Raw genomic sequence first — 27935 nt, forward strand, 5'->3', positions numbered from 1 at the left:
CTTCACGCATGTCCACTGGCTTATCATCCTTGGTTTTAAATTCAAACCCCTGAACCAAACGAGCCAGCATCAGTTCAACCACCTGCAAACCAAGTGTCATCCCCGGACATGATCTTCTACCCGAACTAAAAGGAATATACTGAAAATTCTGGCCTCTAAAGTTGAGGTCCTCATGGGTGGTCATGAACCTTTCGGGACGGAACTCGCACGGGTCGGCCCACATGCGCGGGTCCCGGTGCAATTTCCATATGTTGACAATCAAGCGGGTGCCCTTGGGGACATGGTGGCCACCGACGAAACATTCTTCTGTGGCCTCACGTGGCCCCGTTATTGGGCCTGGCGGGTACAACCTTATCGTCTCCTTGACAATGGCTTCGAGGAATTTGAGGTTGCTGAGGTCTGATTCTTGAACCCATCTGTCCCTTCCCACGTGGGTGTCCAACTCCCTTTGAGCAGCCTTCATCACACTTGGGTTGTTCAATAGTAAAGAGATTGCCCATATGAGTGTAACAGCTGTGCTTTCTGTTCCGGTTAGGATTAAAATCTGTCAAAAGAAAAGGATGATTAAGCAAGTTATAAAATAATTGCCCATATTAATATTAGATTGAGTAAATATCATGTTATACTTTCTCTACGGTCATCCAAGAAGGTCATATTTTCCCATAACATATAAAAGTAAGAAGAAAGATGCAACTCGTGCATAGCATGAGTTAAATTTTTAATGAGTGTCATTTTATTTGGATGTGCTAAAGGTTATTCCAATTTTTCTCTTCGTTTACTTTAAATAAAAAAAAAACATAACATCATATTTATTTAAAAATATATATATATAATTATAGTTTGGGATAACTTAATCTTTAATGTCAAACATTTTCAACGTAATGATAACCGATAAAGATAAAGGTAATTTTTTTAAAAAAGGCTAATTAACATACCAACGCTGTGGCTTTAATGATAGTGTCACGGCTATAACAAGACAACATAGCATCGTCCTCTTCAATGCTGGATAACATAACGTCCATAAGGTCCCTCTCAACATCACCATTGTTACTACTCTTATCATTACTGCGTTGATCATCAAGCACTTCTCTAGCTTGACGATGCTCTTCGAGCCACTTCCCTAACACCAGATCAATCTCCTTAAAAACGCGCTTCATAGAGTTCACATGCCCGTGGACGTCCAAACACTCAGCCCACGGAATCGCGTCTGACCACACGAACACCCCACTCAGGTACAGAGCCTCCTTTATCGCCTTCTTGAACCTCCGCGCATCGGTGTCCGCATCACCGACGGTGCTCTTGATAAACCGCTTGCCGACGATCAGCCTTACGTTTATGTTAAACGTCAACTGCTCCAACAGCTCGCTCAGAGGTGCCAGAAGCCCTAATTTTGTGTACTCAAAGTACAAGCCCTTGATGAACGAGCCAACCTCCGAGGCTCGGATGTGCTGGAGCGATTCGAGCCGGTGGCTGGACAGAAGCCGGAGAGTGACCATCTTGCGGACGTCGCGCCAGTAATTGCCGTAAGGCGAGATGGCGAAGGCGGCGCCGTCGTATCCCATATACTTCCCTACCGCTATGCTTGGGCGGTTGGCGAAGAGTCTGTCGTTTGTGGTGAAGCATTCTTTTACGAGTTCCCAACTGCTCAGCACCAGGGCTCGGTGTTGGCCGAGCCTGAGTGAATAGATTGGGCCGTATTTGTCGGCCATGGCTCCGAGAATTAGAGCCACTGGGACTTGACCACCGAGAAGATGGAGATGACCTATGATTGGCAAAGCCCCAGATGGTTCAGGGACGCAAATTTTGTTTGTAATATTGTTCTTTTTTGGTTTTCTTTTGTTGGGCTCATGTTGATGGATTATCATTTTGAAGGAAGCATAGAGAAGCACGAGACTCAAAGTGGCCAGAGCTAGGGCTTGTAAAGGAAAGGAGATCAAGCACTCCATGGTATTATGTTTTGAAAAGCTAATTAAGTTAGCCAGCGTATGTACTTCTCTGCGTGGGACTTGGGAGTACGTGCATTATTTATAAAGAGCTCGTGGGGGGTCAGGTTTTGTTTGAACCATAGACCTCAATAATGCTAAGGGCCACTAAGGAGACATTTATTTTAAGGATTTTATTTAGAATCACGATTTTTAGTTCTGTTATATATGTCATCTAAATTGCAATATATATATATATATATATATACTGTTCGTCACATTTCATGCATGGTGGTGCCTCTCTGGTCCTTTGAAGTGACTTTTTGTGTTGTTTCTTCTGCAGTACGTACATATGAGTCAAAGAAAGGGTTGTTAGCTATGTCATTTGAATTTCCACTGTCCACGTGGCCTACAGATTTCTCTATAGAACAGAAGGATAAGATTTTTAAGCTATTGAAAATTATTGAGAAATCTTTAGTGTCGAATGGGAAAGATTTGGTAGGGCGATCCAGCTAAAATTTATATTATACCAAGAAAAGTTAGTTAAGTAGACGTTTGGTTCATGAATTTAAAATTATGATTCATAACTATTTTCGTTTTATATGTGTTTTTTATGAGAGAAAAACATTGTAAAAAACTATAAATCATAATTCAAAATTAAAGACGAATATAGAAAATAAACATTCCAGATTTTGAGAATCTTGAGGCGGAATAATTTAAAAAACAAAGCAGGAGGCAATTATTATATGCCTCTCATACGTGCAAGAACTAATTTGTTGGATTATACAACGTACTAGATATATCATGTGTTGGACATATATATATATATATATATATATATATGTACATGATCAAAAACCTGGGATCATTCTTTGTGGCCAAGAAATTGAATGGCCTTTCCACCACACAAACCTTCACTGTTCGTCACATTTCATCCATGATGGCTCTTTGGTCCTTTGAAGTGACTTTTTGTGTTGCTTCTTCTGCTGTACATACATAAGAGTCAAAGAAAGGGTTGTTGGCTATGTCATTTGAATTTCCACAGTCCACGTGGCCTACAGATTTCTCTATAGAACAAAGACAGAAGGATAAGATTTTTAAGCTATTGAAAATTATTGAGAAATCTATTAATGTTCATGTCTTCTCTTAACTCTATAAGTTTTTTCCCCCTAAAAGCACAAAATTTTAGAAGAAATGAAAAAAACAAAAAACAAAAAAAAGAGTTAAGCAGACACATTGCTTAATTTCCTTTGTGGAAATTAAAAGAAAATATATTATATGTTGGATAAAAGAAAATATATGTACATGATCAAAAACCTGGGGTCATTCTTTGTGGCCAAGAAATTGAATGGCCTTTCCACCGCGCAAACTTTCACTGTTCGTCATATTTCATGCATGGTGGTGCCTTTCTGGTCCTTTGAAGTGACTTTTTTTGTTATTTCACAATGGGGACATGCATCTTCTGCAGTACATACATATGAGTCAAAGAAAGGGTTGTTAGCTATGTCATTTGAATTTCCACTGTCCACGTGACCTACGGATTTATCTTGAGAACAAAAACAGAAGGCTAAGATTTTTTAAGGTATTGAAAATTATTGAGAAATATATTAACGTTCATGTCTTCTCTTAACTCTATAAGGTTTTTTCCCCTTAAAAGCACAAAAATTGAGAAGAAATGACAAAAAAAAATAACAATAATAAGAGTTAAGCAGACACATTGCTTAATTTCCTAAATATTATTTACGTATGACATGCTTACTTAGACTTTGATTTGGTCTCTTCCATTCGGCTTGATGCCATGGTGAAGTCATGATATCTCATCAATCGTCCCATCTGCTAGGCCGGCCCATTTACTTTGAAGCGTGTGAGGTTTGAAATGATATTAGGGAACTTCAAATTACAACTTAAATTTTTTTAATGTTATATTATTTTTTCTCACAAAAATTTAAATTTAATTTTTTTATTATAATATTTTTTTTTACATAAATTTATTTTTTCATGCAAAAACGTTATGACAATGAATAAAAGAGTAAACACCAATACAAAATCGACAACAATACAGAAAAGACATTAACTGGGAAAATGAAGTAACATACCAATCAAAACAGCATAAAACTAGCAAAAAAAAAAAAAAAAACATCAAACTGCATAAACGACAGTAATCTAAAAACAAAAGTAACCGCAGAAAAAGGACAATATAGAAACAACAGGCATTTCAAGAAACGACAATAGTCCTAAACAAATTATTCAGGAAACAACAGCAATCTATAAAATGACACCTATTGCAAAACAACTCTCTGAGAGCGACAATAAAAGTCGTATTGATAAACGACGTGATATGGAATAAAAGAGTAAAGAGCAATTCAAAATCGACAACAATACAAAAAACGCCGTTAACTGGGAAATTAAAAGTAACATACAAATCAAAACTGCACAAATTCAGTAGTCTAAAACAAAAGTAACCACAAAAATGATACCAACTGTAAAAACGACAACAAGGGAAAAAAAAAAAAACAATGCAAAAAAGAAACCCAGAGTGCAAGAACGACAGATAAGTGTGGCTAACGAACGATAACATAATATTTGGAAAATAACAGGAAACTACAAAGAACAAGCAGAAACGACTGCAATGGAGATAAACGATATAATTTAGAAAGGAAAGCGACATCAACAGAAAATTTACGCCATTAATAAACAGATAGCTATGACAACTGAGAAAAAAATCCAACTTAAGGGAGGAGAATAAATGTGAGAACATTAAGTTTGAATCGCGCATCATATATAGAATATTTAGCACAAGAGTAGGAGGAGAAAAAATTGCAAAAGACAACTGGCAAGTTGAAAATATGCTTTATACCCTCAAGAAAATTGCTCTAATGTCTAATGAAAATTGCTAAGAATATAATAAACTATAATCAACAGAAAGTGAATCATTAAATAATCTCATGCACTAAATTGTGAGTGTGAGAAACTAGAAGCCAATCATAATAAATCCACCCACTAAATTGAGCAAATAAAAAATGTTAGATTTTCGTTCCTTTTCCTTTGTTTTCTTCTGGTTGTCACCGATAACGAATGACATATTACATTTAGTCACTTATTTTTTTGAAGGAAAATTTCATTTTACAATGATAAATTACAAACACAAAATTAGGCGCACATGACCACTCCTTACAAGGGAATTCGACCCCGACCATTGTCTGGAACCAACTGCAAAGACGAATGAAGAACAAGAGACAAACAAAAGTACTAAGACCCAATGAGAAAAAGACCACTCGGCACATAAAATTCGAGTGCAACAAAGCTCCTTAGAAGGGACCACTAGTTGATGGATTAAACCAGTCGACCGAGACTAAACCCCAAGTAATGGGACATAAACGACACGACGTAGATAAAAACCTATTTGGACACAAACAAAACCGAATGGTGAGAAAACCACCTCTTTTATTAAAAGACAAAGACGGACATATACCGGCATCCAATACTTAAAACAAGGCGAAAGCAACGTCGCCTTTATTATAAACCTAAAATAAAAACGATAAAAAAAAGAACGTAAAAGGAAACCCTGACACCACAGAGAGAACAAATAGTGATGAGTCAATCGCCACGACCATCAAAACCAATCGAAGTAAACCGATAGAGGGCCAAGAGCATCAGAGGAGAATCACACATTCATTGATCTATGACATCCACGCGTTGTCGCTGCCTCACACAATTCTTCCCACGCTTCCCACCCTCAGATCTGCTACAACAAAGGACTCTTAGAGATCGAAAGAGAGTGGTCGCTAGTGTACGAACGTACCCTGCAAACGTAACCAAATGTGCAACATCCAGTTCCCTCTATATCAACAAATTCCAACTTCAACTGCCATGAAACCAACCCAAAAACCTAAATCCTCACCAAGGAAACTCGGATTTCTCATTCTTTGGCCGGAAATCCAACCGTCAGCTAGGTGGCGGTGTCGGATTCCAGCCCTAAATAACCCAAAGAGAACCCCCAATAGAGAGAGAAGAAGAAGAGATAGAAAAGAAAAGGAATGGTTTTGACATTTAAGATATGCTCATTATATAACTCAAGTCATATTGTTACATTATTTTTTCACACAAAAATTTAAATTTAACTTTTTTGGTATAATGTTTTTTGGATGAAAGAAAACATATGTACATGATCAAAAAGCTGGGGTCATTCTCTGCGGCCAAGAAATTGAATGGCCTTTCCACCAAACAAACTTTCACTGTTCGTCATTTTTCATGCATGGTGGTGCCTCTCTGATCCTTTGAAGTGACTTTTTCTGTTGTTTGACAATGGGGTCATGCATCTTCTGCAGTACATACATAAAAGTCAAAGAAAGGGTTGTTAGCTATGCCATTTGAATTTCCACTGTCCACGTGACCTACAGATTTCTCTTGAGAACAAAAACAGAAGGCTAAGATTTTTAAGCTATTGAAAATTATTGAGAAATCGATTAAAGTTCATGTCTTCTATTCACTCTATAAGGTTTTTTCCCCCTTAAAAGCACACAATTTTAGAAGAAATGACCCCAAAAAAAAAAAGAAAAAAAAAAGAGTTAAGCAGACACATTGCTTAATTTCCTAAACATTATTCACGTATAACTTACTTAGACTTTAATTTGGTCTCTTCCATTCGGCTTGATGCCATGGTCAAGTCATGATGTCTCATCTGTCGTCCCATCTGGTTGGCCAGGCCATTTGATTTGAAGCGTGTGAAGTTTGAAATGATACTTAGGGGTGTTTTTTTAAATTTAAATTCAATTTTTTTATATAGTGTTTTCTTTTACATAACCTAAGTTCCCTTTTCAATTTAAGTTCTCAACTCGAATCTACGAAAACGTCATTATATGGAATAAAAGAGTAAAGAACAATACAAAATCGACAACAATACAGAAAAGACATTAACTGGGAAAATGAAGTCACATACCAATCAAAACTGCATAAAACTAGCAAAAAAAAAAAATCAAAACTGCACAAACGACATTAATCTAAAAACAAAAGTAACCACAGAAAAACGATAATATAGAAACAACAGGCATTTCAAGAAACGACAATAGTCCTAAACAAATTATTCAGGAAACAACAGCAATCTATAATATGACGCCTATTGCAAAACAACCCTCTGCGAACGACAATAAAAAGATATGGAATAGAAGAGTAAAGACCAATTCAAAATGGACAACAATACAAAAAACGACGTTAACTGGGAAAATGACAGTAACATACAAATCAAAACTGCACAAAGGTCGGTAGTCTAAAACAAAAGTAACCACAAAAATGATACCAACTGTAAAAACGACAACACGGAAAAAAAAATCAATGCAAAAAAGAAACCCAGAGTGCAAGAACGACAGATAAGTGTGGCTAACGAACGATAACATAATATTTGGAAAATAACAGGAAACTACAAAGAACTAGCAGAAACGACTGCATTGGAGATAAACGACATTATTTAGAAAGGAAAGCGACATCAACAGAAAATTTACGCCATTAATAAACAGACATAATTTAGAAAGGAAAGAGACATCAACAGAAAATTTACGCCATTAATAAACACATAGCTGTGACAACTGAGAAAATTCCAACTTAAGGGAGGAAAATAAATGTGAGAACAGTAAGTTTGAATCGCGTCTCATATATAGCATATTTAACACAAGAGTAGGAAGAGAAAAAATTGCGAAAGACAACCAGCATGTTGAAAATATGCTTTATACCTTCAAGAAAATTGCTCTAATGTCTAATGAAAATCGGTGAGAATATAATAAATTATAATCAACAGAAAGTCAATCATTAAATAATCTCATGCACTAAATTGTGAGTGTAAGAAACTAACAGTATGTTTAGTTTGGAAGAATGGAAACGAATGAAAAGGAATTAAGGTTCATTCTCATGTTTGGTTGGTTTTAAGAAAATGAATAGCCACCATTTAAAATGGAATAAGTTTTCCATCAAATGAATGAATTATCATTCCTTCTTCACATGAGAGAAATTCCCATTCCAACCTCTTTTAATTTACTTTTTCATCATTAATCCTGAATATTATAATTATAAATATTATTATATTAATATTTATAATAATATTAATATTATATTATAGTAATTTATATTAGAGGGGTAACTTTGTTAGCATGAAAATATTCATATCCCATTCTATTGCATTTGTAAAAGTATAACTAAATAAATGAATCATCTTTCCTTTCCATTCTATTTCATTACCATTTTCATTTTCATTCTCGTTATCATTCCCCTACTGCAACCAAACGCACCCTAAAAGTCAATCTTAATAAATCCACCCACTAAATTAAGCTAATAAAAAATTGTTAGATTTTCGTTCCTTGTCCTTTGTTTTCTTCAAGTTGTCATTACAAACACAAAATTAGTCACACATGACCACTCATTACAAGAGAATTCGACCTCGACCATTGTCCGGAACTAACTGCAAAGACAAATGAAGAACATGGGACAAACAAAAGTAATGAGACCCAATCGGGAAAAGCCGCTTAGCACATAAAATTCGAGCGCGACAAAGCTCCCTAGAAGGGACCACTAATCGATGGATTATTACCATTCGACAGAGACCATATCCCAAGTAATGGGAACATAAACGACACAACATAGATACAAATCTAGTCGGACACAAATAAGACCGGATGGTGGGAAAACCACCTCCTATATTACAAGACAAAGACGGACACATACCGGCATCCAATACTTAAAACAAGGCGAAAGCAACATCGCCTTTATTACAAACCAAACATAAAAACAGTAAAAGAATCGAATGAAAAAGGAAACTCTGACACCACAGCTGTGACGACCCTCCTATGAGGCCGCCACTGTAACTTAAACTTTTTAACTTGTACTTACTGGGGTTTCTTAAAATATGCGGAACATTTTTTTTTTTTTTTTATTTAAGAAGGAATACTTTCATAATTTGTAACAATAATTTCAAATAAGTGAATCACTAAATTTCTTAAAGCTTTTCTTAATTTTAGTTAAGATAAAACCTTTTAGGAATATCCTTCAAATGGAATAGCATTTGAACTCTTGTTTTAAATACTCTTTAAAAGCTTTTCTAAAACTAGTCATTTCAATCGGCCATCTCATTTGACTTTAAAACGGATTTCGTGAGAAATCTTAAATTCAAGTACATCTTAAAGTCCTTCTAAAATTACTCATTTAAATCGTCATGTTTAAAATTCATTTATTTGTTGCATGTACTGTAACGTTCTAAAACTTAAATACTCAAAACTAGGGTTGTTAGTTACAACCTTGGTTTTCTTAACATACATATGTACGTATACTTTTTAAACATACATACTTGAAACTTTTGAATCATATAGACATATACATGATTTTTCTTAAACTTACTGCGGAAAATAACTGCGTGAGCGGTATCCATTCCCATCTCCACCATTCGTCCACCGCTCGCCATTGCCCTTCAAGAATTGCTGATAGGTTTCTTACCTACAACATGAACATATCTGATTGAGCTTTCGCTCAGCAAGTAGGAACTATATCTCACAAAATAACTGTAAGTACACATGAATAAATATGCATGAGCTGATTATGCTTAATTATGATGTCTTATCATAATTTTATTATCTTACCTTATCTTTCTTACTGATGGGCCCGAGTGCTCGCGTACCACTTGCGCGCAATCATCGGAACGTGAGGGTTTGCAAGGTCCCCCACGACACCGTGATTATAACTTGAATGCCTCCCTTGAGTCGGAGGACATTATTGTTATTTTCTTTTTCTCCCTTGTGGAGCTTCCACTACTAATGTAGTGTCTACTGATAATGTAGTGTCTACTGACTGGGTCTTGAATTAGATTGGATAGCCGGACGGAGAATCTAATGAAATTTTGAGTTGCGGAAAGAGCAGAAGATACTTTGTATACATACTCATGAAAGTCTCTGAGTACTCTGACATTCATTCAATAGTAATTCGGTTGAATGGCTAATTGGCTTTTACTTTAACTTAAATTTATATTTATATAAACTTTTAGTTTATATACTTTTACTTATTTATATATTATATATTAATATATTAAAGTTTTAACTTAACTAAAGTACAAAAATAAATTTGAACTTTTCGATAATCTCGAGTCAAGAACGTAATAGGACGTCTTCGATTGGTTCATAGCGACAATCGAAGATGGTAAGATTGAGATCAAATAAAAGGGAAAAATCGAAAAGAAATAAAATAGGAGTATGCGATAGATAATGATCTAGCTTGATTCTATATTTTTATACTTTTGAATTAATGAAATGAAGGGCGACAAAAGAAAGAATAGGTCTTATTATTCTGACATATTATTAACATTCCTTTGATACTTTTGAGACTTCAAGGGCTGTCTCTGCCTATTTTGCTTGTACTTAATGTTTTCCGATTATACTAGAGATCTTTTAGTATAATCATTAGAACTTGGTCTAATTGGATTTATTGGATTTTTTCATCAATGGTGTTGGATCAGAACCCCCTTTTGACTCTGCGCTGGTAATTCTACTATTATTAGTAAACAATAATTGAATAATTCCTTCATAGAGATCGAGGACATAATTCACATGGATATAGTAAGTCTCGCTTGGGCTGCTTTGATGGTAGTCTTTACCTTTTCCCTTTCACTCGTAGTATGGGGAAGAAGTGGACTCTAGAAGTACTACTAATTGAGTTTAGGAATCAAACTGTATCAATTTTTTTTATAGATCGTTCTGCAAAGACTTTTTTTTTTAATTCACTATTTCAATTTAAAAATTGAATTTCAAAAAATTTTCATTTCGAAGTTATATGTATTGGATTCTAGTGGAGTAATGTATTCTATAAATAACATATGAACTCTTTCAATCAAACAAATATTTCAATTATTCCTATGTTCGTATTTCGAAAGTACTCCAAATGGTATGAAATCTTTTCCAATCGAATTCTTCATAAATTTTCTATATCGACAATGAGTAAGAGTAAGAACGAAAGCCTTTTATATACTTTACTTTTTTTTTTACTTTTTATTTGTTATTTTTTTCCGTCTTTCCTCTTCAAAGAGAAAAGAGTTCTGTTATTACATTACGTGGATACACTTTTTTACGGGAAACAACATAGACATAGTGGTTGTACAAGGAGATACTACACATAAGAAAATATTGTCTTGGGCAAGTCACATATTGCGCACTTACCATTTGTTTTATTATTTTAAAAATTTTATTTATGCTGGTCTTTTTTTTTCATTTCATATAATGGTTGAAGGGTTAAAATTGGTGAGGTTTATTAATCCTTTTCGAAATCCGAAGAAGTTCCCATGGAACCTCTGGATACTCTGTCAACTGGTTAATCAATTACTTCTTTGTTGGAATGCTAACAAGAAGATTACTTGATTTTCTTTTATTATACCCATACCTCTTTTTCTTTCATTGATTTGATTCTTTTTTTCAATGGATATCGGAATTCATATTAAAAAAGATAAGAAATCTAGGAATTAGAATCGTAAGAGTAAGAGCTGTCTTTCGATTATTTCAAATTGATTGGAATCAACACAAATCAAATAAATCAAATAGAAATAGATGAAGCAAAGAAATAGGATTGGGACATGACACTATGTACATTCTATATGGAATTTATATCTATATAATGTCAATTGATATATATTAAATTAACCTGTATCGTCATACAGCAAACTTTATACAGTACAATAATAATACTAGTATGGTAGAAAAATCGTTTTCTACCATACTATCTAGTATCTCATAGAATACTGCTGATTCTAGTTCGATGATTTCATTTAAAACGTGAAATTTGAATCCTTTTTATTTTATTTCTTCTCTTCAATCATTGATAAAAACTAAAAAGTCACAAGTTTAATTTAAATTAATCACTTTGACTTACTGTTTTTACGTATATTATAAGTAAAAAAGCAGTAGGAATTAGAATGAACAGTGCAGTAGCAATAAATGCGAGAATATTTACTTCCATAATTTCATCCTTTCGTTTTTCTTTAATTCGCAATAACTCGGGATTTAATCCCATAGAGATAATAAATCTTTTGTCTATAAATTCAATGAGATGAATTACATCGAGATATAATCGAATCGGATCAATATCATGAATAACAATATCTGACAAATTGATTCATCGTCAAGAATTGAATAATATAACATAGGAAGATCTTTTATCCATATCGAATTCCAAAGTCAATTTTGATACAATCAAAAACCCCTTTACTTTAACTTTGATTTATATTTTTCATTCTTTTCCACCCTTTCTTTCTATAAACTAGCGCCCTCCTTGTACAATCATTTGATGAAGTATCATCTAACCGCTTTTACACTTATCATTGGTTCCAAACAAAGCCAAACAATAGAAATTAAAAAAATAAAAAGATAAAAAGAAAAGGGATTCCTGTTGGCAATGAAATTCTACTCTTTGTACTTTCTTTCACAGAACAGAAAAATGGAAGATGAATTGCTGTATTTTTTTATTGGATTTGGATCCATCGGGACTGACGGGGCTCGAACCCGCAGCTTCCGCCTTGACAGGGCGGTGCTCTGACCAATTGAACTACAATCCCAAGGAAATAACATAATAAAATAAGGTGTACAGTATACATATTCTTATGTTTTTATTCAAATACTTTCGATATGGATATGAACTTTAGCAAGAGAGGCAGTGATTACTAATAATCTTGTCGTTATTTCCAAATTAATTGGATAGTCAATCTTTCAATGAAAAAGGTCTTTTTTTTCTTTACTCTTTTCATTAGACTTTACACTTCCAGATCTTGATATGAATATAGATCATTAGCAAGATCAAAACTTGTTGGAAAAAAGAAAAATAAATAGAGTAATAGCGATAGGGATAAAGATATATCAATATCAGAGATTTTGACTGGGATCGAGCATTTCTGGAGAACAACAAATGGCTTATATCATTTCATGGTGGATCGGCGAATTATTGGGCCGAGCTGGATTTGAACCAGCGTAGACATATTGCCAACGAATTTACAGTCCGCCCCCATTAACCGCTCGGGCATCGACCCGGGAAGAATCAATCCAGGCTTAGTGATAATCCACGATCAACTTCCTTTCGTAGTACCCTACCCCCAGGGGAAGTCGAATCCCCGCTGCCTCCTTGAAAGAGAGATGTCCTGAACCGGTAGACGATGGGGGCATACTTGCCCAACCGTCATCATACTATGATCATAGTATGAATAGTTTTTTGAAATTGTCAATATAATGGAATCGTATGACTCAACGCGAAGGATCTTTCTGTCTTTCACGATTATAGAGAATTCTTTGATTATTTATATTCCTGAATCGTTCATTCTAATCGACATTTTATAATTCCATAAATAAATCTATTTTCTTTTTTTCTTTAAATTTAGAATTTAAATAATATTATTAATAATTTCAATAATTATTAATAATGTTAATATTATTTTATTTAATAAATCTTTTTTTTTTTTTCTTTTTTTTCTAAGAATTTGGTTTGGGGGGCAAGCTGAATCGCTTTATTAATGATTCGATGAAATAGTTTGGATCTAGGTTGAATTGGTAGGTACCTGTATCAATCAAATGAATTTCGTTATGATGGCAATTAGAATCTGTCTTGAAACAATTCCTTGCATTGATTGATATTTATGAAATCAAATATCACTAAACCCCCTTTTTTTTTACTTATACTTACAATTTTTTACTTATACTTACAAGTATATCCTATACTCATTATGTAAATCAAATTTATCGTTCCTGAATGAACCACTATACGTTTAAGATATATTATAACGTATACGATGTATTTATATACATATAATATGTATATAGACTAAACACATAGTGATTAGTGGCTTATTCAGGAATTGAATCAAATATGCCCTTTTAACTCAGTGGTAGAGTAACGCCATGGTAAGGCGTAAGTCATCGGTTCAAATCCGATAAGGGGCTTTGTTTTTTTCATAAAACTAGCACGGTAGTATTCATATTTGAAGGGAGAATAGAGATTTTATTAATATTTTTCTTTTTTTTAATAAATAAGTAAGAAACCATATTAATTCATTATACTATTAATTATACTATTTATTATAGTATAGTAATTATAGTTATAAGGTTGAACATTTGCTATTATGTTTATAATAATCATATATTATATTTTAATATTATAATGAATAGTATTAAGTTTATACTGAAAAATAATAAGTTGTCTACTTAAATTTTATGGTTCGAATCTTTAGTATTCTATTATTTATTACCTGTGTCTACTATTTAGGCAGAATACCGTCACCCATTCTTACTAAGAAACTGAAAGAAACGGAAGAAAGGGGGGAAAGTGAGGAAGAAAGAGATGTAGAAAAAACTTCAGAAACGAAGGGGACTAAACAGGAACAAGAGGGATCCACCGAAGAAGATCCTTCTCCTTCCCTTTTTTCGGAAGAAAAGGAGGATCCGGAAAAAATCGATTTTAAAGAGACACGATATAAAAATAAACCCGTTTATGAAACTTATTATCTGGATGTGGATCGGAATCAAGAAAATTCGAAGTTAGAAATATTTAAAGAAAAAAAAGAACTCCTCTGGTTTGAAAAACCTCTTGTGACTATTCTTTTCGACTATAAACGCTGGAATCGTCCATTTCGTTATATCAAAAACGATAAATTTGAAAATGCTGTAAAAAATGAAATGTCACAATATTTTTTTCATACATGTGAAAGCGATGGAAAAAAAAGAATATCTTTTACGTACCCACCCAGTTTGTCAACTTTTTTCGAAATGATACAAAGAAAGATGTCTCTGTTCACAACAGATAAACTTGACTCTGATGAATTATATAATAATTGGAGTTATACTAATGAACAAAAAAGAAAAAACCTAAACAACAAATTTATAAATATAATCAAGGATCTTGACAAAGCTCTAGATAGTAAATTCCTTATTTTGGATGTACTAGAAAAAAGACCTAGATTGTGTCATGATAATACGAAAAAAAAATACTTACCAAAAGTATATGATCCTTTCTTGAATGGGGCATACCGTGGACAAATTAAAAAAAGGTTTTCACTTTCAATCAAAGATAAAGTTTCCATACAAAATTACATAGAAAGAGGTTGGATAAATAAGATCCACGGTCTCTTTCTTATTATTAATTATTTAGAATTTGAAGAAAAAAAACCATTTGATAGAATTGATAAAAGATTATTATCAACAGAAATGAATTTTTTCTTGAACTTAATCAATGAATTTAATGGAAAACCAACATCAAGTTTAAATTTTAAAAAATTTTATTTACTTCCTGAACATAAACAATTACGAATTAATTTAGAAGGACGAGAAAAAAAAATAAGATTTCTATTTGAAAGATTTCTAACGGATCCTAACAATAAAACAATTAGAAAACAAGCTATTGGGATAAAAGAAATCAGAAAAAAAATTCCGCAATGGTCATACAAATTAATCGACGATTTGGAACAAGAGGAGGGAGAAAACGAAGAAGCTTTGGGAACGGATTCTCAGATTCGTTCAAGAAAATGCAAACGTGTATTGATTTTTAATCATGAACTCGAAAATACCAATGGTTATAGTAATTCCCAAGATACTAATAATAATGATGAAAGGGACGACATTGCTTTGATACGTTATTCGCAACAATCGGATTTTCGTCGAGACATAATCAAAGGCTCAATGCGCGCTCAAAGGCGTAAAACAGTTATTTGGAAAACCTTTCAAGCAAACGTACACTCCCTTCCTTTTTTGGACAGAATCGACAAAGATGTTTATTTTTCTTTTGATATGTTGAGGCCGATAAAAAAAAAATTTCAACATTGGCTATGGAAAAAGCCAGAATTCAAAATTTCAGACTATAGAGAGAAAAAATCAAAAGATAAAAAAAAAGAAAAAGAAAAAAGAAGGGAGAATGCACGTATAGAAATAGCGGAAACCTGGGATAGCATTGTAGTTGCTCAAGTAATAAGAGGTTTTGTATTAGTAATCCAATCAATTCTGAGAAAATATATTATATTACCCTCATTGATAATAGTTAAAAATATTGGTCGTATACTATTATTTCAATTTCCTGAATGGTCGGAGGATGTAAAGGATTGGAAAAGAGAAGTGCATGTTAACTGCACTTATAATGGTGTTCAATTAGCAGAAAAAGAATTTCCGAAAAACTGGTTAATAGACGGTATTCAGATAAAGATCCTATTTCCTTTTCGTCTGAAACCTTGGCACAAATCTAAGCTTAAGCTACGAAACAATTATAAGGATCCAATGAAAAAGAAAGAACAACAAAATGATTTTTGTTTTTTAACAGTTTGGGGAATGGAAACTGAACTTCCTTTTGGTTCGCCCAGAAAACAACTTTCATTTTTTGAACCTATTTTTAAAGAACTCAAAAAAAGACTTATAAAATTAAAAAAGAAATGTTTTAGAATTCTAATAATTTTAAAAGAAAGAACAAAATTATTTCTAAATGTCTCAAAAGAAAGAAAAAAATGGGTTATTAAAAATATTGTATTTCTAAAAAAAATAATAAAAGAACTTTCAAAAATGAACCCAATTCTATTAGTTGGATTAAGAGAAATAGAACTATATGAATTGAGTGAAAGCAAAAAAGAAAAAAATTTGATAATCGATAACGAGCTAATTCATGAACCGTCCATTAACATTCAATCTACAAATTGGACAACTTTTTCATTAACAAAAAAAAAAATACAAGATCTAACTAATAGAACAAACACAACCATAAATCAAATACAAAAAATTTCAAAAGACAACAAAAAAGGATTTATAAGTCCACATATAAATATTAGTTCTAACAAAATGAGTTATAATGATAAAAGATTGGAATCACCAAAAAATATTTTGCAGCTATTAAAAAGAAGAAATGTTCGACTAATCCGTAAATCAAATTATTTTATAAAATTTTTCATTGAAAGAATATATAGAAATATCTTTTTATTTATCATTAATATTCCTAGAATAAATGCACAACTTTTTTTTTATTTTTTTGAATCATTAAAAAAAATTGTTAATAAAACCAGTTCCTATAATAACTATATTTACAATAATGAAAGAAATCAAGAAAAAATTGATAAAACAAATCAAAAGATAACGCAGTTTATTTCGACTATAAAAGAGTCACTTTCTAATATTAATAATAAGAACTTGGAAACTTTTTGTAATTTATCTTATTTGTCACAAGCATATGTCTTTTACAAATTATCACAAAGCCGGGGTTTTAACTTTTTTAATTTATATAAGTTAAGATTAAGATCTGTCTTTCAATATAATGGAGCTTTTCTTTTTCTTAAGAATGAAATAAAGGATTATTTTCTTGGAACACAAAAAATATTTCATTCCGAATTAAGACATAAGAACATCCCCAATTATGAAATAAATCAATGGAAAAATTGCTTAAGGGGTTATTATCAAAATAATTTATCTCAGTCTAGATTAGTACCACAAAAAGGTATAAATATAGTAAATCAACACTCTATAGCTCAAAATAACCATTTAAACAAATATGATTCATATGAAAAAAAGCCATTAATTAACTCCGAAAAAAAAAATGTTAAAAAAAAATATAGATATGATCTTTTATCATATAATTTTATTAATTATGAAGATAAGAAAAACTCATCTATTTATGGATTACCATTACAAGTAAATAATAACCAAGAGATTTTTTATAATTATACCGAACATAAACGAAAATTATTTAATATGCTGGTAGGTATCCCTATCAATAATTATCTAGTAGAAGATAATATTATAGATATAAAGAACAATCCGGATAGAAAAAATTTCGATTGGATAATTCTCAATTTTTGTCTTAGAAAGAAAATGGATATTAGGGCCTGGATCAATATGGATACTGACGCCAACAGTAATAAATATACTAAACCTAGGGCTAATAATTATCAAATAATTGAGAAAATCGACAAGAAAGATCTTTTTTATCCCACGATTCATCAAAATCAAGAAATGAATCCATCAAAAAAAAAACTTTTTGATTGGATGAGAATGAATGAAGAAATACTAAGTTGTCCCATATCGAATCTCGAACTTTGGTTTTTCCCAGAATTTTTGATACTTTATACTTCGTATAAGATTAAACCATGGTACATACCAATCAAATTTCTCCTTTTAAATCTTAATGTAAATGAAAATGCCAGTGGAAATAAAAATAAAAAAACGACTGGAAAGAAAAAAAGAGATATCTTTATATCAATATTTTCAAATGAAAAAAAATATCTTGAATTAGAAAAACAAAATCAAGTAGAAAAAGAATGCGGAATCAAAACAGATTTTGAATCAACTCTCTCAAATCAAGAAAAAGATATTGAAGAAAATTATGCGGTATCAAAGATGAAAAAAAATAAAAAACAATCCAGGACCAACATGGAAGCGGAGTTTGATTTCTTACTAAAAAGGTATTTGCTTTTTCAATTGAGATGGGACGATTCTTTAAATAAAAAAATGATCGATAACATCAAAGTATATTGTTCCCTGCTTAGACCGATAAACCTAAGAGAAATTACTATAGCCTCTATTCAAAGGGGAGAAATAAATCTGGATCTTCTAATGATTCAGAAAAATTTCATTCTTACAGAATTGATTAAAAAGGGAATATTACTTATTGAACCAGTTCGTCTGTCTAGAAAAAATGAAGGACAATTTATTATGTATCAAACTATAGGTATTTCGTTGGTTCATAAAAGTAAACACACAATTAATCAAAGGTATCGAGAAAAGGGCCATGTTGATACGAAGAATTTTGATGAATTCATTTCAAAACATCAAAAGATGACTGAAAATCGAGACAAAAATCATTATGATTTGTTTGTTCCTGAAACTATTTTATCCCCTAGACATCGTAGAGAATTGAGAATTCTAATTTGTTTCAATTCTAGGAATAGAAATGGTATACCTAGCAATGCATTTTTTTGTAATGAAAATAAGGTAAAGAGTCCGGTTTTGAATAAAAGCAAAATAAATCAAAATAATATAATTAGATTAAAGTTCTTTCTTTGGCCTAATTATCGATTAGAAGATTTCGCTTGTATGAATCGCTATTGGTTTGATACCAATAATGGCAGTCGTTTCAGTATGGTAAGGATACATATGTATCCGCAATTTAAAAATGAACTTAAGCGTGTACTGAAAAAAAGTGAAATACGGATTGATTTTATTTCCCGTACTATATTGCATATATGAAGACAAATAGATGCACACCTATATTGTTTTCTATTCCATTATGATACACGATACTAATTTAATGACATATCAATATCTAGAAATAATGCAAAAATCTTCTTAGTTTATTTTTAAATTTTAGATATAATTTTTTATCTTTTGTGAGTGCAGACAACTATCTTTTTGTTTACCTATTCGAATACAATTTTCAAATTGGAAATTATTCACAAAATTAAGATTATTCACAAAATTAAGATTATTGTATTGTGTATGCCAAATAAAAAAAAAAAAATGAATAACATTATTATTATTGATCAATAAAAAAATCTAGCAAAGCAATAAGGGCCGGTGGGGGGGAAGATTTCATTTTATGATAAAAAAGTCATTCATCTCGGTTATTTCACACGAAGAAAAAGAAAAAAACAGGGGGTCTGTTACATTTCAAATACTAAGCCTCACTAATAGGATACGAAAACTTTCTTCACATTTGGAATTGCACAGAAAAGACTATTTATCTCAGAGAGGCCTCCGTAAAATTTTGGGAAAACGCCAAAGGATGCTGTCTTATTTGTCAAAGAACAATAGAATACGTTATAAAGAATTAATTAATCAGTTAGATATTCGGGAATCAAAAATGCGTTAATTTGAATTTGAGGAAGCGTTTTGAATTATTGAATTATTTGATTTATTAGATCTTGATTTTTTTTTATTTTAATGAACTTATTTTCGCTTTTCAGTAATTCATGAAAGAATCAATCGAGGAAAAAGAAAAACCTATGAATATACCAGCTCCAAGAAAAGACCTCATGATAGTAAATATGGGTCCCCACCACCCATCAATGCATGGTGTTCTTCGACTCATCGTTACTCTCGATGGTGAAGATGTTATTGACTGTGAACCAATATTAGGCTATTTACACCGAGGAATGGAAAAAATTGCGGAAAACCGAACAATTATACAATATCTGCCTTATGTAACGCGTTGGGATTATTTAGCTACTATGTTCACAGAAGCAATAACCATAAATGGACCGGAGTTGTTGGGAAATATCCAAGTGCCTAAAAGAGCCAGCTATATCAGAGCAATTATGTTGGAGTTGAGCCGTATAGCTTCTCATCTCGGCCTCTAAAGGCCCCGTTTGGCTGAAAGCCGTAGCTGTTGTTTTTCTTGAAACTGTTTTAGTCAAAAACTGTGCCGTTTCGGGAATCTGTGTTTTAGTACCTCTTAGGGTCGGATTTTGAAAATCTTTTCTTCATCAAATTTCTTCATCTCGTCGAAATATAAAATTGTCACTTTTGTGAAAAATCGAGATTCAGCTTCTAAGGGTCCCGTTTGGCTGAACCAGTGGCTGCCAGTTTTTTTTTCGAAACTGTGTTGGACAGCTTGTCCGTTTTTGCCAAATGGCTTCAAACTTGGTTTTAGAGTTAAAATTAGGTTTTGTCATAGTAACCGAAAATGTTCAAAACATCCAGGGCTATAAGTTCAAGCTTTAAAACATTGAAAAATCTCGCTCTATGGTCCTCATTTTTCGCGGTCAAAGTCACCGGAAAATTTTTCCTCTAATCCGAAAATAAGCAACTTAGATTAAGCATAAACATACCACATCAAACTAAGCTCAAAACTCACAAAACCAACATAAAACTCACACACTCTTATTACAATCTTATCTCTTCAAGAACCACAAATTTACATCCATAAATCCAAGCTTAAAGTTGGCTAGAAATTAATGGAGGGGAGTTTAAGAACTTACCCTTGAAGAATTCTCTCTTTCTCTTGAAAAACCCTTGAACTCCTCTAGGATTGTTAATGGCTTGAAACTATAAGAGTATAAGGAAATTTGAGAAGAATATTTCTCTATTTCAAACTTTCCCAAAACATGAAAAAGAGAGGATTTAGAGTTTCTTTACCCTTAGAGGAATGCTTGACTAGTCTCCTCCTAGAATCCCTTAATCTCCTTCTTCTTCTTCTATGGTGTGCTAGGGGCTCAAGTTTTGGAGAGTGGGAGAAAATATTTGAGAGGAAATGGAGAGTGTGTGGCCGGATTTTTGAGTGGGGAAAAAGCTAGGAGAAAAAAAATGAAGCTTATCCTATGTTGGTTCCTTTTATAGGCACTTGGAAATTATTTTTTTTAACACCAATTCCACTCCATCATTCAACCAAATTTTTGGTTCAAATCCCCCTTTCTTGGCCGGTTTTGGAAAGAGAAAAGAAGAAGCAACTTGCCATTAATTCCCCTTCAACCACTAACATCACATCACCTTAACATAAAGTCCTCTAGCACACTCCACTAGCCAAAGGTTTGGCTCTATTTTTTCATGCATGGCCGGCCAAGTGGAGGAAGGGAGAGAAAAAAATCTCACCTACCCCATTGTACTCTTGTCCACTTTCTTAAGTTTCCCTTAGAAACTGATAAAAATTATACTGACTATAAGAGAGTAACTTAGCTAACAGGAATTCGTTTCCATTTCTGACGGTTCCTTTTTCTACTGCTTATTTACAGTTAAATGTTAAATCCTTGACTGCTTTGGATATCACATTAAATTCTTATTCGCGTAATATCTTGAACTGTTTACAGTCTTGAAATTAATTCTAGACTGAACAAATTCTAAATTTAACTATCATGCGTTAATTTTCAGAAATGACGTTGTTTCTGACGGTGTCAACTCCCGAGTTTACATTATACCCTTCTACTATGGGTATTTATCTTCTGACTTTGACCTAGCTGTCTGGCAATTAAGGATTTTCTCTTTTTTAAAAATGTCAGTGCGTTTTTTTTTTACGCTGCTAACATCATGCTGTGTTTGGAGATTCTTGAAATTAAGATTCTCAAACTATACTTGTACTGAAAATTATTCCGCCTTAAAGTACGGTAAGAATTTATCGATCGAATTTACTTGATCGAAAACATGAACTTAACATGAAATCTGCTACAGAATTTAGGAATACATATATTGATTCCATAAATCCTTCAGTCACATAATATTTTCTAGGAAAATCCTTAGCTTAAATAAATAAATTGTATTATTTAAAGTCTGAAATTTTCTTAGTCATTACAACAGCTAGAGAGCAAATGGTGACGAGTTGATCACCACGACCATCAAAACCAATCGAAGCAAACCGACAAAGGGACAAGAGCATCAGAGGAGAATCACCCATTCACTAGCGTATGAGATCCACGCGTCGTCGCTGCGTCACACAACTCCTCCCACGCTTCCCACCATCAGATTTGCCACAACAAAGGACTCGAGGCATCGAGAGCCCCTGGTCGCTGGAGTACTAATGTACACCGCAAACGTAACCAGACGTGCAACATCCAACTCCCTCTATATCACCAAATCCTAACTTCAACCGTCATGAAACCAACCCAAACATGTAAATCCTCACCAAGGAAACCCGAATTTCCTCTTTGGCCGAAAATCTAACCGCCAGCGAGTTGGCGGTGTCGGATTATGTCCCTAAATAACCCAAAGGGAAGACCAAACCCTAACCCCCAATAAAGAGAGAAGAAGAAGAGTTATAAAAGAAAAGGAATGGTTTTGACATTTAGGGTATGTTCATTTCATTATTAAGTCATATTGTTACAATGTATTCTCTCACAAGCATTTAAATTTATCTTTTTTGCTACAATATTTGTCTCACATACACAACTCAAGTCATAAAAAATAAAAAAAATAAATAAATAAATAAATAAATAAAAACTTAGTCACTTATGGGAAAACAATAACATAGAGAAACTGATAAAACAAAACGATAGTGGATAAATCGATAATATCTCAAGAAACAAAAACGATTGTAAAAATGAGAACGAAAAAGGCCAAACGATAATAAATTATAGGAAAGGGAAAAAAGCTCCCAGACTACAAAAACGAAAACAAAATAGAGCTAACAAAGACCATGACAAAGAAATCCACCCACCAAATTGTGAGCAAACCAAAAAGTCATCTAAGTCTTTTATTATTTCTCTATCCTATCTACTTGTAACCATTAAAGCAAAAACAAACATGACAATGATCTCAAACTCCGACTTTCCTTAGTAAAGCCTTTCTTCTTTTCTCCACCTCTAAATCACCCACCATGGATTTTCTTCTCTCCCACTTGCTAATAGCAGTTTTTGCAGGAATTTTGGGACTGGTTTTTCTATACCTACGGAGGGCAAAAACAAGCCAAAAAATTAAAGTCACGTTAGGCCAACCCCCACCAGAGTTCCCAGGTGCGTTACCTATAATAGGTCACCTCCACAAACTAAGTGCCCAAATCCCAATTTTCAGAACCATGGCTGATATTGCAGACAAATATGGCCCAATCTTCTTGTTCCGTTTAGGCATGAACCCGGTTCTTGTCATCAGCAACTACGAGGCAGTCAAGGAGTGTTTCACCACAAACGACATAACTTTCGCATCAAGACCAAGGTTATAAGCAAAATTACTTCGTAATTAATTGATTTTGGATTTATTCTTTCTGCTCAGCTTCTGTGCGAAGCCTAGCACGATAAGAGCAGGGGCACCTTGTGGGCCCGTGCAGCCTACGCCTGCTTTCATGCGGAGCTGGTGCTTCACACGAAATCGAATAGCATTTTTGTTCTGATTTTAGGAGATTTATCTCGTCTTCACTACTATTTCCCTTTGCTTAAAGATTAAATGCGTGAATATTGTAATTATTTCTATAGAGTAGGTTAAACCATTCACACAAATTGCCATTTTTGTTCTAAATCTCATACAAGGTCCACACACGGAACGCACCTCGGCTACGACTTTGCCGCATTTGGGTTCGCACCGTACGGCCCGTATTGGCGGACCATGAGAAAGTTGGTCATGATTGAGCTGCTCTCGAACCGCAGGCTCGAAACATTGCGGCATGTGCAAGTCTCTGAGGTTGAGACTTTGGTCAACGGCCTGTACGGACAATGCAAGAAAAATGGTTTTGGTCCGACCGAGGTGGTGATTAGTGAGTGGATTGAACACTTCACTTTGAACATTATTACTGAAATGATTGCTGGAAAGAGGTACTTTGATAGTAGTGGAAAAGTGGTTGGGGGAGAGGCTGAGAGAATTGGGAAGGTTATAAAGGAGTACATGTGCATTTCTGGGGCTTTTATTGTTTCTGATTTAATCCCAGTTCCCAAATGGGTTGATTTTAATGGGAATTTGAAAGCCATGAAGCGAATTGGGAGGGAAATAGACGTTTTGATTCAGAGTTGGGTTGAGGAACACAAGAGAAGTGAGGCAAGTGACAAGCAGGATTTCATTGATATCATGTTGTCGTTGATTGAGGAAAATCATGAGCTTGGCTATGCGCGCGACACCATTATAAAGGGAACGGTTTCGGTATGTCTTTCTTTTCTTTTTTTTTTGCTTGTTAAAAGGAGAGAGTTTATTATTCAATCAAAATAAATACTATAACTCTTCGATGATATCGAAACACCCATATAAAAAATCATCCATTATAATAAGGACAATAATTGTTCTGTCCTACTAATAAGGCAAGTTTTTTAAAGTTATTTGATTAAATTTCAAAGAATTGATCTATAAGCGGCAAGTTTTTTTAAATTTTGTGATTTGCAGTGTATTATTTTCAGCATAGACTCTTTTCAACCAGATAATGTTATTTTTATCGTTTTTGCCTTAGTTTTATTTGCTTGGGATATTTTTTTTTACTCCAAGAAAAAAAATAAATAACAAAATGTTGATGTCTTACTAATTTTAACCAGGTACCATTTGGTGAATACATGTAAACGATTTGTGCTGAATCTAGGAACAGTACCTTACCTCAAGCAAAAGATAAAACGTCGAGAAAATAGCCTTAAAATTCATGGGATTACTCCAATGAGGCGTCACATAACATAACAAGCTCGTTACAATCTACCAAAAAACAAACAAAATAAAACAAAACAAAAACCACCCTTCTCAGTCAATCCCTAAATTGGACCAGAAAGAGAGAGAGAAATCGAAGAGGAACTTGGAAGCCCTAGAAACCTTTTAAGCCGTATTCTTCCACTGAGGAGAAGAAGAAAAAGAAGAAGAAGAAGAAGGGAAAAAATAATAAATAAATAAATAAACTCCTCAGAGAGAGAGAAATTGAAGAGGGAGAGCTGAATTTTGAAGGAAAAACTGAATCTTAAACCAAAAAAAAATTAAAAAAATTAAAAAATAACATACTATCAGGTCTTTCAGAAAGATTATCAGGAAGGAACTGTTAGTTTTTCATAAATCAATCAAATTAGCATATCACGCGCTTTGACGATGAAGTCAATTTATATGATGATTATGTATTATGATTCGCTGATTATATGTGATTACTTTGTTTCAAGTACTTGATATTGTCACACGCTTCAACAAAAGAGCAACGTCACACTCATCCACAAGTTCACCAACAGTGACCATCTGTAAACTCTGTTTCTTATCAAGTGTTCCCAACTTCTGCTCTTGTAGACTCTCATCATAGCAGGCTCCGACACCACAGCCATAAACTTGACATGGATCCTAGCACTATTACTAAACAACAGACGAGCACTAAACCGTGCCCAAGAAGAGCTAGACCTCATAGTTGGCAAAGAAAGATGGGTTGAAGGCTCCGACATAAAAAACCTAGTTTACCTTCAAGCCATTGTCAAGGAAACGCTACGCCTATACCCTCCAGGCCCTCTAGCAGTTCCGCATCAGGCGAGGGAAGACTGCACAGTTTGTGGCTTCCATGTACGGAAGGGCACTCGTTTGTTTGTCAATTTGTGGAAGCTGCATCGAGACCCCAACACCTGGCCCGACCCGGAAGCGTTTTCGCCCGAGAGGTTCCTCACGAGCCATGCAGGCATAGATGTTTTAGGTCAGCATTTTGAGCTCATCCCATTCGGTTCCGGTAGAAGATCATGTCCCGGGATGGCTTTTGCCTTGCAAGTGACACACTTGGCTCTGGCGCGCCTTCTTCAAGGGTTTGTGTTTGCAACAAAATTGGATGAACCGGTTGACATGAGTGAAGGTTTAGGTATTACCTTGCCTAGAGCCACTCCTGTAGAAGCTGTATTAACCCCTCGCCTACCTGCTGAATTATATCAACATTAGGAATAGATTTATAATAATATGTATTTAGTTTGCTAAGTTCTAAGCAATTATAGTACTTTATGAATATGTTTGGAACTCTATAACTTAAAGATGGAATGGACTTAGCATTAGGTTGTACTAGCAAGTAGCAACCGTTATGTTTTGTGTTTGCCTTTTGAATTACTGCTTGTAAATGGGTATAACAAAAATTGGTTGCTTTGTTCTAGCAAACCAATGGGTTGTTCTTTTACATTTTTTAGTTAGGGTGATTTGAGTGATGATCTTGAGTTAAGTTTTAGTTATAACTTGAGTTGAAGTTGTAACTTTAGTTTGTGTTTGGATGTGCACATTTGAGTTATGATTTGAATTGAGAATCTTTTTAAGTTTGTGTTTGGGTGGGTCAAAACTTAAGGGGCTGTTCTTTTACTGTTTTTGAGTTAGGTGACTTGAGTGTAGATTTTGAGTTGAGTTTGAGTTATAACTTGAGTTGAAGTTGTAACTTGAGTTTGTGTTTGATTGTGTATATTTGAGTTATAGTTTGAGATAAGAATCTTTTTGAGTTTGTGTTTGAGTGAGTCAAAACTTGATTTTGTATTTAGATAGTATTTTAATAAAAACTCCATGCTGATGAAAAATTTTAATAGGGTATATGAGTGGGGTTTTATTCATTTTTTTGTTGTCAACGCATAAAAAAAATCATCTCAATTAAAATTAAAACGAAAAAGTTATAGTATTTTTAAGAATAGAAAACATATTGTTCATCAATTTGAGTTCGAGTTTCTGAACTCGAGTTGAAATAGAAACTTGAACTCGAGTTTTAGTCTCAAACTTGAGTTCAAACTCGAGTTCAAACTTAAAATAACATGAACTTGAATAAAATTGTAACTCAAGTTACTTTTTTTGAGTTTTTTACTCAAAAAAATAGCCCCTAAATTTGTATTTAGATCGTATTTTGATAAAGACTCAATGGTGATGCAAAATTTTAATAGGGTATATAGGTGGGCTTTTATTCGTCTTTTCGTTGAGAATGCATAGAAAAAAAATCATCTCAATCAGAATTAAAACGAAAAAGTTATGGCATTTTTAAGAATAGAAAAAATATTGTTTATTAACTTGAGTACGAGTTTATAAACTCGAGTTGAAGGGGAAACTTGAACTTGAGTTTAGCCCCAAATTCGAGTTTAAACTCGAGTTCAAACTCAAATTCTACAAAAGAACATAAACTCGAATAAAGTTGTAACTCGAGTTCAAATTTTTTGTGATTCGTTACAAAAGAACAACCCATGAGTCTTTTATGTTTTACCTAAATTGAAAGGAAAAAAAATAATATTTATTAGTATCAGCAACAAGTGAAATTCACATCGGGGTATTTTACTGTGAAAAATAACAAGGTGTCAACTTAGCTTAAACCCGAATTACTCTCCTACCCAATGACAAAAATCTGATTTGTGCTTAGCCCAAATGCTGAAATAAACCATGTGCTCTTAAAAATGTTAAGATTATTTTTTTTTTCAATTCGACCAAATCCACCCTAAAATTTTTATAATCATACAAAATCGACCTTCAATACCAAATTTAGTCAAAATTGACTATGTGAAACAAAAATGTTGTCCTATATAAAATTAGTTGCACAATTATTTTAAGGACAATAACTTCATCGAGCTCTAGCAAAAATAAAACTTAAAAGAAAAAACATAACTGATTATTCTCAAATACAAAAAAAAAAAAAAAAAAAAAAAAAAAAAAAAAAAAACTAAAAAAAAAAAAAAAAAAAAAAAAAAAAAAA

The 27935-nt window shown here is 33.2% G+C and overlaps 2 protein-coding genes and 2 non-coding genes across 4 annotated transcripts; 2 read left to right on the forward strand and 2 right to left on the reverse strand.

The window, feature by feature from the left end:
- Nucleotides 1-6: 6 nt before the first annotated feature.
- On the reverse strand, nt 7-2108 carry LOC21411156 (cytochrome P450 82G1; the record flags this gene model as incomplete). Its single annotated transcript, XM_024170634.1, has 2 exons — nt 936-2108; nt 7-544 (listed from the first exon to the last, which is right to left on the reverse strand). Coding segments are annotated over exons 1-2 (1549 nt in total), but the record flags the coding sequence as incomplete, so codon positions are not given.
- A 10313-nt stretch (nt 2109-12421) lies between these two features.
- Nucleotides 12422-12495, reverse strand: TRNAD-GUC. The gene has a single exon. It is a non-coding gene; the product is annotated as a tRNA-Asp (tRNA).
- A 1300-nt stretch (nt 12496-13795) lies between these two features.
- On the forward strand, nt 13796-13867 carry TRNAT-GGU. The gene has a single exon. It is a non-coding gene; the product is annotated as a tRNA-Thr (tRNA).
- A 9133-nt stretch (nt 13868-23000) lies between these two features.
- LOC21390415 (cytochrome P450 CYP82D47) lies at nt 23001-26318 on the forward strand. The gene is made up of 3 exons (XM_024170626.1): nt 23001-23524; nt 23836-24439; nt 25544-26318. Exons 1-3 carry the CDS (start codon nt 23190-23192, stop codon nt 26168-26170), a joined length of 1566 nt encoding a protein of 521 aa, XP_024026394.1. The 5' UTR covers nt 23001-23189; the 3' UTR covers nt 26171-26318.
- Nucleotides 26319-27935: the final 1617 nt, after the last annotated feature.

Source organism: Morus notabilis, unplaced genomic scaffold (assembly GCF_000414095.1).
Source record: "Morus notabilis unplaced genomic scaffold, ASM41409v2 Scaffold158, whole genome shotgun sequence".
Classification (NCBI taxonomy): domain Eukaryota; kingdom Viridiplantae; phylum Streptophyta; class Magnoliopsida; order Rosales; family Moraceae; genus Morus; species Morus notabilis.